Source organism: Mirounga leonina, unplaced genomic scaffold, assembly GCF_011800145.1.
Source record: "Mirounga leonina isolate KUSES-001 unplaced genomic scaffold, KU_Mleo_1.0 Mir_53, whole genome shotgun sequence".
NCBI classification, from domain to species: domain Eukaryota; kingdom Metazoa; phylum Chordata; class Mammalia; order Carnivora; family Phocidae; genus Mirounga; species Mirounga leonina.
Genome location: NW_023270807.1, coordinates 90,046,014 through 90,058,454, shown reverse-complemented (window position 1 = coordinate 90,058,454; position 12,441 = coordinate 90,046,014). Strand labels below are relative to the sequence as shown.

At 43.5% G+C, this 12,441-nt stretch overlaps 1 protein-coding gene across 4 annotated transcripts in view; it reads right to left on the bottom strand.

Annotated features, from left to right (window-relative positions):
- Window positions 1-1,106: 1,106 nt before the first annotated feature.
- Window positions 1,107-12,441, bottom strand: part of ARFGEF3 (ARFGEF family member 3) — a 169,568-nt gene continuing 158,233 nt past the window's right edge. For all 4 annotated transcript variants that reach the window (XM_034990764.1, XM_034990768.1, XM_034990765.1 and 1 more), the window contains 2 exons: window positions 8,386-9,604; window positions 1,107-3,511 (listed from right to left, as the gene is read on the bottom strand). In XM_034990764.1, coding sequence (XP_034846655.1) covers window positions 3,320-3,511; window positions 8,386-9,604 — 1,411 coding nt within the window. In that variant the 3' untranslated portion in view covers window positions 1,107-3,319. The remainder of the gene's footprint in view (window positions 3,512-8,385; window positions 9,605-12,441) is intronic.

Here is a 12,441-nt window from a genome sequence, read left to right as displayed (position 1 = left end):
TTGATTGCAAATATTTTAATCTGAGCGGTTATGTATGTTATCATCTGCCTTGGTCAGTCACCAAATAGCATAAAGATGGTAGAAAATGTCCTCATTTTGTATTGATGGAGAAGGCTAGAAAATAATCAAAGGGGAGAGATAATAAGATCGTGTAAAGAGGCAGCCCAAGCGTTTTTAAAAGCTAATCAGGAGGGGCGCCTGGGTGGCTCAGTCGTTAAGCGTCTGCCTTTGGCTCAGACAATGATCCCAGGGTCCTGGGATCGAGCCCCACATCGGGCTTCCTGCTCCGCGGGAAGCCTGCTTCTTCCTCTCCTGCTCCCCCTGCTTGTGTGCTTCTTCCTCTCCCGCTCCCCCTGCTTGTGTTCCCTCTCTCGCTGTGTCTCTCTCTGCCAAATAAATTAAAAAAAAAAAAATCTTTAAAAGCTAATCAGGAGAGGCAATAGCTGGGAGAGATCCTAGCCCTCCATCAAACCTCTGCCCTTATGGCAAGGAGAAATCTGATGATAAGTGTGGTCTACTTGGCTGTCAGGAATTCCTAAACACTCTTCAATTTTCTAGGTGCTTTCATAATGCATACTTTACCAAAATATTAAAAAGAGTAAATCTCAACCTTAGGGTAACACACTTTTGGCAGTAAATACAGGCAACTGAAAGCAACGTGCAAAATCTTATTCTGCTTAGATCAGTAAATATACGGTAATAACTGTTTTAACCACCAAGGCTGTCTTGATTTTGGTCTTTCAGAGACCTTGGGAGAGAGGGAGTGAAGGAAGAGATGGAGGAAAGGCAGAAACCAAGACACCAGGAGAGTGTGAGGGGCTGACCAGGGCACGGTCACTTCACTGTGACCTGACGTCCTATTCATTGGAAATTATTTGCCTCAGGCAATATCCTTTTTGACATCCATAGATACCTCTGGGAAGCAGTATGGTCCTTTAGCTAACTTTCTGGTTGAAATCTGATGTGGATGTGGAGCACAGGGTATGCTGGGAATGGAGGTGGCTGGAGACCAATGTGGGCTTTGGAATAGGCTGTAGAATAGATGATAGGAAGGGGCCAAAACCCTCTTAAAAACTGTAGGTAAAGAATGATGTACATTTTCTCACTTTTTAATTCTTGGAACCTACAGTTTATTTTCATAAACTAGTCTTGGCTCTCATAAGAGAGCATCTATGGGAGAATGGATTCTGATTTCTAAACAGTTAACTAACATACTCTGGGACATGACATTCTACATTGAGACTGGCTTCCCTCGAATTTTTACACTTTATAAAAAGTTGCTACATATAAACATTTTATAATCACTCTGATTTGATACTCTGCTCTACTGAAGCTCCTTCCCCACCCCCAAAGTGAATTTTGGGGTCCTCATGGGCTCAGAAAGGGGAACTAAACCTCATATTAGCAGTACATCATGGTGGTTCTGTTTCTTTTTGTAGCTTTTGTTAAAACAGTACCTGACTCTCAAGTCTACTTTCAAAATATAAAAATTTAAAAGTATAGACTACAGCTAGTTGCTATCCCCAAAATTCATTGCTTGTCAAGATCAAATAGTTGATCTGTTTCTATACTTTTTTGTCTAATGAGTAAAAGCTGAAGAAGGCAAAGAGAGGGTGTTGTGGAACTGGAAATGCGTCTTCTGGACTCTGTAGTGATCTCTAGATGGTATACGGAATGATGGGGTTCTTTTAGATTGCCTAAATAAATCAGGGAACCCTGTCTTCATCTTAACCTTGTAGATAGTTACCTATTTCTCAAGACAAAGTTTACCAATACCAGCACTGAGTAAAGTTGTTAGTTTTAAATCCTTACTTCTATACTGAAGAGTTGATATTTTATTTTTAAAGAATGACACTCAATTACGAACACATTTTTAGGGGCTGGGAAAATGATAATGTAGGTCTTAGCAACTAACTCTATTTTCTAGAATGTATACGAGTGGGCCTGATTGAGGAGTTTCAGTCATTATAATTTAAGAACTACTAAGTATATTGTAAAGAAGATAAAGGTTCCAAATTAATTTTCTAGTTCTATCTAAAAGAAATATCCATGTAAAATAGCCGTTTAGAAGGACCTCAGACATAGGGTAAATTTACTTGCCAGAGAGGACAAATATTTTAAATTGAAAAACTTAATTTCCTAAATTTCACTGTGCCCCCTTCTTTAATTTTCTTCTGAGACGAGAGCTTGTATGGCTGACAGTATAATTTCATGTGACGGTTGCATAATATTTTAAGGTTGAAAATGACTTCATCCCAATCTCCTTTCTTACCCCTTCCAGTTGTCTTCCTACCACCCCACACTTCCTGCCCCGTCCCCTGAGAAGTCTGCTCACTGGATGGAGAACTGAGTCCTTTCCTCCAAGGATGCTGATACAAAATGAGTTGCATTTTAACATTTTGTTTTCTGAAAAATCCGATGTTCTGCCTTACGTTCAGGTAGCTGGAGCATAGAAATGTCTGTGCAACAAGAAACTAAGGCACCATTTTTTCTTTCCCTTTCCTGTTTTGCCTTGGGAGCAAAAGCAAAGGCTAATGGGAAGCCAGGGTGGTGGGTCAGTCTTATGTCTCTTGGCAAGATCTCTATCAGCCACTATCACTGGGAGCAGTGTGCCAAAAGCTGCCAGGACACAGACTTAAAACCTGCCAGGAAAGCATTTTCTTCCTTTAGAAATAGGGAAATAAAGGCACAACAGTACCTTAAAAGAAGTTGGTGAATACCAACCGGAAAATCTTGACAATTTAGGACAACTTTGAAACGTTCTGGAACATTTTACAGAGGAAGTCATCCCTTTCTTGACTATGACACCCAAGAATATGTTTTTCCAACTGTTTTCTTCCCTGCTAAGCCCATAATCATAATGAAAATCTTCCTCTGATGAAGAATGTCTGCTACCAGATGCCAGAGTGCTTACACATCAGCTTGACTTACCAGCAGATATTTCCTTAACAATTGCATTTAAAAGAAAAAAAAAAAAATCAGATGGATCAGTGTAGTGTTTTCAAAGGAGTAGTCCTTGAAAGGGACCCTTTTGGGAATAACACTGCAGGCAAAAGCACTGGGAAATAAACATCAAAATTTAGAAATGTGTCAAAGAATGGAGACTCTTCTGAAATAATGTGCAAAATCAAAGTATCGTTTGTGTCCTCTAGATACAAGGTTGAGTGTCCAGAATGGCCCCTGTGCTGATTAGCGAGGGAGGGGCAGACTGTTCTCTGAGACTCTGGTTTCAGTGGGGCTGGTGGTGGGGAAAATGCTATCTGTTGGACCAGCAGGCATTCTCTAACCTCCACTATTGTATTTCGTCAATGTGAGTCTTCTACACGATGATGTCATAGACCCGGCCCACTCTGCCCAGCCATTCCCTCACAGCCTGGCGCACTCTGATGTCCGTCACGTGGCAGGTCAGCTGGCTGATGCATGGGAACACCGCTGGCTGCAGGGCCGTGAAGGTCTGGTCTGGAAGGATCTGAATCTGATTGAGAACTGTTAGCACCATGTTGGTCCATGCCTAAGAGAAAGGATTGAGGAGAATGATTAGCAGCTTTCGACTCTGGGTTCATTTGAACTCTCAGGTGTGGCTAAGCCCTGCCAATTGGCAAGTGAGTTTTCTGGGCTTTAGGTCGCAAAAAATCAGTCTTTACTAATTTAATGGGGCTAGAAGTTGTCATTTTAAGTTCATACATACAAGGAGTAGCGGAGTTTCCTCTACCATTAGGAATACCTTCTTTTTAGGTTTCATGGACTACGGGAGTATCTTGTTTTATTGTGCTTTGCTTTACTCTGCTTCCCAAATACTGCTTTTTCTTTTCTTTTTTTTCAAACTGAACATCTGCACAGCCCTGTGTGGAGCAAGTCCATTGCCGGCACCATTTTTCCAATAGCATTTGCTCACTTGGTATCTCTGTGTCACGTTTTGGTAATTCCCACAATATTTCACACTTTTGCATTATTATTATATTTGTTTGGTGATCTGTGATCAGTGATCTTTGATGTTACTACTGCTTGTTTTGGGATGCCATGAATTGTGCCCATATAAAATGGTAAACTTAATCGATAAATGTGTGTGTTCTGACTGCTCCACTCACCAGTTCCCCCATCTCTCTCCTGCTCCTCAGGTCTCCCTACTCCCTGGAGACACACCAATACTGAAGCTAGGCCAATTAATAACCTTACAATGGCCTCTAAGTGTTCAAACGAAAGGAACAGTCCTAGGTCTCTCCCTTTAAATCAAAAGCTAGAAATGATTACGCTTAGTGAGGAAGGCATGTTGAAAGCCGAGATTGGCACAAGAACCTAGCTTCTAACCTAGGTTAGTCAAGTTGTGAATGTGAAGGGAAAGTTCCTGAAGGAAATTAAAAGTGCTACTCCAGTGAGGACACAAATGATAAGAAAGAGAAACAACCTAAGTGCTAATATGGAGAAAGTCTGAGTGGTCTGGATAGAAGATCAAGGGCAGCCGTAACATTCCCTTCAGCCAAAGCCTAATCCCGAGCAAGGCCCTAACTCTCTTTAATTCCGTGAAGGCTGGAGAGGTAAGGAAGCTGTAGAAGAAAAGTCTGAAACTCGCAGAAGTGGGTTCATGAGGCTTAAGGGAAGAAGCCATTTCCATAACGGAAAGTTGCAAGGTAAAGCAGCAAGTGTTGATGTAGAAGCTGAAGCAAGTTCTGCAGAAGGTCTGGCTCAGCTCATTCATGAAGCTGGCTACACTAGACAGCAGATTTTCAGTGTAGATGAATAGCCTTCTGTGGGAAGATGCCATCCAGGACTTCATAGCTAGAGAGAAGTCAATGCCCGCCTTCAAAGAATAGGCTGACTCTCTAGTTAGGGGCTAATGCAGCTGGGGACTTTCAGTTGAAGCCAGTGCTCATTTACCATTCTGAAAATTCTAGAACCCTTAAGAATTACACTAAATCTACTCTGCCTGTGTTCTATAAATGGAATAACAAAGCCTGGATGACAGCATATCTATTTACAACACGGTTAACTGAGTATTTTAAGCCCACTGTTGAGAACTACTAGTCAGAAAAGAAGAGTCCTTTTAAAATACTAATTATTGAAAACAGTATAGAGGTTCCTCAAGAAGTTAAAAATAGAGCTACCTTACGACCCAGCAATTGCACTAGTGGATATTTACACCAAAGATAGAGATGTAGTGAAAAAAAGGGGCACATGCACCCCAATGTTCATAGCAACAATGTCGGGGGTATAGCTCAGGGGTAGAGCATTTGACTGCATAGCAACAATGTCCACACAAGCCAAACTGTGGAAGGAGCCAAGATGTCCTTCAGCAGATGAATGGATAAAGAAGATATGGTACATATATACAATGGAATACTATTCAGCCAACAAAAAGGATGAATACTTACCATTTGCATTGACATGGATGGAACTGGAGGGTATTATCCTAAGTAAAATAAGTCAATCAGAGAAAGACAATTGTCATATGGTTCCACTTATAGGTGGAATATAAAGAATAGTGCAGAGGACCATAGGGGAAGGGAGGGAAAATTGAATGGGAAGAAATCAGAGGGAGAAAAATCATGAGAGACTCTTGACTCAGGAAAACAAACTGAAGGCTGCAGAAGAGAGGGGGGTGGGGGGATGGGCTAACTGGGTGATGGGTATTGAGGAGGGCACATGATCTGATGAGCACTGGGTGTTATACGCAACTAATGGATCATTGAACACTGCATCAAAAACTAATGATGTACTATATGTTGGCTAATTGAAATTTTAAAAAATAAATAATAATATGCTTATTGACAATGTCCTGGTTACCCAAGAGCTCTGATGGCAATATACAATGAGATTACTACTATCTTCATGCCTGTTAACACAACATCTATTCTGCAGCCTATGGATCAAGGAGTCATTACTACTTTCAAGTCATTATATAAGAAATCCATTTTGTAAAGCTATAGCTGCCATAGTGATTCTTCTGATGGATCTGAGCAAAGCATATTGAAAACCTGGAAAAGTATTCACTATTCTAGATGCCATTAAGAACATTCGTTCATAGCAGCAATGTCCACAATAGCCACTGTGGAAAGAGCCGAGATGCAATAGACAATGGATAAAGAAGATGTGGTCCATATACACAATGGAATATTACTCAGCCATCAGAAAGGATGAATACCCAATTTTTACATCAACATGGATGGGACTGGAGGAGATCATGCTAAGTGGGAAATAAGTCAAGCAGAGAAAGTCAATTATCATATGGTTTCACTTATTTGTGGAACATAAGGAATAGCACAGAAGACATTAGGAGAAGGAAGGGAAAAATGAAGGGGGGGAAATCGGAGAGGGAGATGAACCATGAGAGACTATGGACTCTCAGAAACAGACCGAGGGTTCTAGAGGGGAGGGGGGGGATGGGTTAGCCTGGTGATGGGTATTAAGGAGGGCACATACTGCTTTGAGCACTGGGTGTTATATGCAAACAATGAATCATGGAACACTACATCAAAAACTAATGAAGGACTGTATGGTGACTAACCTAATAATAATAATAAAAAAGAACATTTGTGATTCATGGGAAGAGATCAAAACATCAACATGAACAGGAGTTTGGAAGAAGCTAGTTCTAGGAGAACTAGAATTAGCAGTGGAGCCTGAAGATGGGACTGAATTGCTGCGATCTCCTGATCAAACTTGAACACGTGAGGAGCTGCTGCTTATGCATGAGCAAAGAAAGTGGTTTCTTGAGATGGAATCTACTCCTGGTGAAGATACCATGAAGATTGTTGAAGTGACAACTAAGGATTTAGAATATTATATAAACTTAGATGATAAAGCAGCGGCAGGGTTGAGAGGACTGACTCCCATTTTGAAAGAAGTTCTGTGGGTAAATGTTACCAAACAGCATTGCGTGCTACAGAGAAATCGTTCGTGAGTCAACACAGCAAACTTTATTGTTGCCTTATTTTAAGAAATTGCCACAGCTGTCCCAACCTTCAGCAACCACCACCCCGATCAGTCAGCAGCCATCAACAGTGAGGCAAGACCCTCCACTGGCAGAAAGACTGACTCACTGAAAACTTCAGAGGATGGTTAGCATTTTTTAGCAATAAAGTATTTTTAAAATTAAGGTATGTAGGTATATTTCTAGATATGCTATTGCACACTTCATAGACTACAGTGTAAATATAACTTTTACATGCACTGGGAAACCAAAAAATTCATTTGACTCACTTTGATATTTGCTTTATTGCAGTGGTCTGGAGCCAAACCTGCAATATCTCCAAGGTATGCCTGGACAAAAATCTTACTTATTCCTCAGATTTTTAAAAACTCTCCTGCCTTCTCATAATGAAATTTCCATAGGACATAGGACATTTTAAATGATCAGTCTCTATAATGCCTAGCAAACTGGAATAGGACTACCTTCACTCAGGATAACTTTTAAAGTCATAAGCAAATCTCCAAGACATAAAAAAAAATTAAGACATTTATCAAGAAGGTCATCTATTATAGAATAACCATACATCTCCCTTTGACTGGACTTTTGCAAGTCTCACCTGACTTTTGTGGATTTTGAAATTTGGTTCTATGTTCCAGTATTTTAGAGGAAAATAAGGCATCTTGCAAGATTCATGTTAAGTCCAAATTTATGTTTATTCTGAGACTATGTTCTTGTGTAGGTTCCCAGAATCCTAGGATCTAAGATCCTAGGCCCACCATTTTAAACCCCTGGATTATTTTTAAAGGGCTCCCTATCTACTCCCTATCTACCCTTCCCAAAAATGTCTAGATCCCTCTATTCCTCTTTTACCATCTCATCTATTTTTAAATTGAACAAACTGTACCAACATTGTTTTCTTCTCAAGCTGAGTTTTTGATGTACCATGGAATCACTCATTTTAAATATATGAAGGAACAGGAGCACTCAAAGCCCTCTAAAGATGAAAATTGTTATGTGCTCCTAATGGGTGAGAAAAACTCGAGACGAAAACATCGATATTCACTGGTATAACCATCTAATAATAGGCACTTTGCTTTTTTTTCCCCTTTACACATTTCTTCAGTGCATCTTCCAGTGATAAACTCAGGACTCAGTGCCAGTGAAAGCACATCCACTTTGGAAGCTTCAGCTCCATCTTATTTATTCGGGTGAGTTCCGAGTTCTCAGTATCTCTTATAACCCATAAAAATAATTCCTGAAGTTACGTAAGAGTAAGATGTCAGTTTCACACAGCTATATTGACCCCGGCAGATGCTATGTGTTAGGCTCAGGCGACCCTCTGACTTCGGAGGGGAACTGGTGTCTGTCAACTCGCAGAATGTGTGAGTGTTCCCTAAGGGGGACACGTCTGCCCCTGGAAGCCCCCCGCCCCACTGCCAGGTGCGCCTCCCAGCCTCCCCGGGCTGCCGGGAACCCACCTGGATCTGTGCTTCGGCGTCCCTCACGGACACACTCAGGGAGCTGCCGGTGGAGCCGGAGCGGGGCCTCTTCTGTCGCAGCAGCTCGGGGCCCGCGCTGAACGAATGGCGCATCTGCCCCTGGTCTATCAAGTGCTGGGGACGCTGAGGCAGCGGGGAGTCCTGGCCCCTCGGACCCAGTGGCTCGCCCTTCTTCTCCCCTTGGACCTCTTTGGGGAACGTGGGCAGGTTATGCTGCTGCTTCCTCTTCTTGTACTCCGTCATCAACTTGGAAATGGTTCTGTCGGCCGCCATGGTGTAGATTTTGTTGCCCGCGCTCTCCCACCACTCCTTCTTCCGGCCGGGGTCCTTCTTCTCCACCTTGGGGCTCGGGGGCAGCAGCAGCAGGTCCCCGCCGCCCGCCCTCAGGCTGCCGGGCTCGCTGGTGTGATCCCGGGTCTGGCTCCGGTCGTCCTCAGAAGGGGTGTCCTTCCCCGAGAACCCGCCAGTTGACGGGGTGGATGACTCCGACTGGAAGGAGGGGAGGATGAAGAACGGGTCACTCCTGAAGACGGGCGCTTCCTCCATGCCGCCCTCCAGGTCCAGGTGCATCTGGATGTAGTGGTTGCACAGCTCCATGCACAGCTTGTGCAGCCGCTTGACCAGCCACATCCAGTCGGCGTTGCTGATGGGCTGCACGCTCAGGGAGGGCAGCCGGGCCCTCCACTGCCGCTTCTCCTTGCCCCTCGGGGGGCTCACCTGGGCCGTCTCCTCAAAAATGTCTTCGTCTTCGGACGAGCACTGCTGGGACGAGTCTGTGCTTCTCTCCTCGTCCTCGAAAAGCACTTTCTTCACTTGCTCGGCCGTGATGGTTTCCTGGTTGGTGAGGACGGCGCAGACCAGCGCGTGGAAATAGATATTAAAGCTCATGGCCGACTGGCGGTAGAGGTTGGCCGCGCCTCCAATGCCAGACACCTTCTTCAGCAGGCACTTCAGCCCAGGGCTCGTGTCGAACTCCCTCGCCGTCCTGTACGAGTCCAGCAGCAGGTCGAATATGACCGCCAGGTTCTGCATGGAGATGTACCTGAGGAAGCCGGCCAGCTTGGCCTCCGGGACTTGCACCGTCTTCTCCTCTCCCGGGGAGGGGCCCTTGACGAACTCTTCTAGCAAGATGTCGTACAGGTTCTGGAGTAACACCTGATGAGACAGCAAGCTCACCACAATCTCCCTGAAAGACACGCTTCAAAAGAAAAGAAGGGGATTGATTAGTAGCCTTCTGCCCCATGCGGGTTACTTTGAAGTGATTCTGATATTACGCACTATAGAATGACATAGGCAAAATTATACACTAAACTGCTTTATTTCAATGCTTTCCTTCAAAAAGGGCAAACTTCGGGGTGCCTGGGTGGCTCAGTCAGTGAAGCGTCTGCCTCCGGCTCAGGGTCCTGGGATCGAGTCCCACGTCGGGCTCCCTGCTCAGTGGGGAGTCTGCTTCTCCCTTTCCCTGCCACCCCCCGCCCCCCGTCCCCGCCTTAGGTGTGCTCTCTGTCTCTCTCAAGTAGATAAATAAAATCCTTAAAAAAAAATAAAAGGCCAACTTCTGGGGGCATTACATGATCACCATTTTAATTATGATTAATGGAATTGCCAATACTTTCTCAAACCTAGGCGCTATGTAATATTACTGTTTTATAAAAACTTTTCAGTATAGACACAGTAAAGGGATACAACATTTGACATTTTATTACTTGCAACTATGAAGGAACTAAAATCAGAAAGTAACAATGTCTGGTCAGTTCTGTGAATTTGAATTGGCTCTCTTCTCTACCCTTTGGACTTTGTTTTCAAACCCAAAGTTGTGAGCAGTCTCACTGAAATCTCTCTCTCTAGGGACCAAACCAGTTTACCAGGATTAACTATTAATGCTTTAGGTGCATAGACGTAAAAACTTCAGGGCTTCCAGCACGTGAGATGGATGAGGGCCAAACATTCGCAAAATTAAGAAATAGATAACTCAAGCTTTCTAAACCAAACCTAGGAGAGAGAAAGCTGTGTTCACTCAACACCTGCAATTCTCTTCTGCATCCTTTCCTGCCATCATCGTCACAGGACTCCTCTGTGGGCCCCGAATGTTCTTTTGGATCCACCGAGATGCCCCTCAGGTCAGCTATGTGGCATGGGGGGTGGGGTGGGGCAAATAGACACCTGGCCAGGACTCATGGTTGAGAAGTGGGCACAGTGCACATAAGGAAGCCTTACATGTGCCCCTTGGTGATTTGGCCTCTTCTAAGAAAACAATTTCAGTTCTAGGTACTACCTTTACTGACTTATATTCACCCTTGTGGTTTGTGGTTTATGGTTTCACTTTGCTCTTGGAATTGCATGAAAATAGCTTATGCCATTATGTGGCAAACTAATTCCCTTAACAGGGTAATTATAAAAGTATGACAACTCTTATTGTTTATTTCAAAGATCCAATTATGTTAATATGTCTAGCTGTGACCTTGCATTTAAAAATGACTCTTTGGGGCGCCTGGGTGGCTCAGTCGTTAAGCGTCTGCCTTCGGCTCAGGTCATGATCCCAGGGTCCTGGGATCGAGTCCCACATCGGGCTCCCTGCTCAGCGGGAAGCCTGCTTCTCCCTCTCCCACTCCGCCTGCTTGTGTTTCTGCTCTCGCTATCTCTCTCTGTGTCAAATAAATAAATAAAATCTTTAAAAAAATTAAAAATAAAAATAAAAAAAATAAATAAATAAAAATGACTCTTTTAACAGAAAAGAACACAGATGCTTCTGTACATTTAAAGGCTGGCCTTGCCCCCCTGCACTGAGGGGACACAGAAGGCTCAGCACAGATCTGTCATTTACAGACTCTAACCCTTTCTAACAAATCACTGAAATGATTTTTTTTTTTTTTTGGTGGTAAAATATACATGATATAAAGTTGCTATTTGAGCCATTTTTAAAAGTACAATTCAGTGGCATTAAGTACCTGCACAATTTTGGGTAACTGTCACCACTATTTCTAGAGCCTTTTCATCCCAAACTCAATACCCCTTGAACAATAACTCCCCATTCTCCCCTCCTTCTGCTAAGTTATTTAAGGTACTAGGAACCCTGAATATGCATTCTTCTGAAGACGAGGCTCTAAAAGCCACCAAGTTGGTCTAGCGTTTCATGTCTACAGCCATAGGATGCTAACTAAAGGGAAATCCTGTCGCCCATCACTCAAATCTGTTCCCTTGTCTGCCCCATTACACTATAAAGTCCTCAAGGGCCAGGGCAGTATCTTATTCATCTTTGTCCCCAGGGCCTGGGAAGATGTAAGTAAGTGTCTAAGACAAATGGAGTAACACGAACAGGCTGGTTCTAAGCGCAGGCGCCTGAACAGATTGCCGCCTGGAGGAAATGTTCTCCTTGAGAAATGGCTCAGACACCTCAACCCTGTGCCCCTGGCAGCCTGGACTCCTGAAGCAGGAACCACAGCCAGAGAGGTGAGTCTGATCAACCTTCGGAAGGTATAAACACCCTAGCCCACAGGACATGATCTATCGTCTTCCCTGAGAGCTGGAAAGTCCTTTCCCAGAAAACATTTAAAAGGATGGTGGATGCAAGGCCATGTGTGAATTATGGAGTATCTTTATCAACCCAAGATAGCCCCTTTGATGCTTTAGGAGATAAAATTGCTAAGTGTGCATGTGAAAAGGACAGAAAATTCCTTTTTCTTTAGGTTCAAGCTACATGCTGCACAATAAGAAAACAAAGGGAAGCAGCCGGAGCAATAGTGAGATAAAACTTTCAGAAAGGTACCGAAAAAGTGAAATAACTGGTTACAGATGTGCAACTCTTAATCACCTATGCTGATAGAAGATTAAAAAAAAAAAAGACCTGGAACAAACAAAAATCAACAGATAATTTTTCAATTTGTTGTACCCAAGTGTTTCAACCTTTTTCTCCGCACACCCATTATGAAGGGGACTGTGCGTGCTTCTGAGGCCAAGTGCAAAGGAAAGATCTCCTCCTGGAGAGTTAATTGCCCAACAGGTGGCTGACAAGACATGCTAATGCCAGTTTCAGAG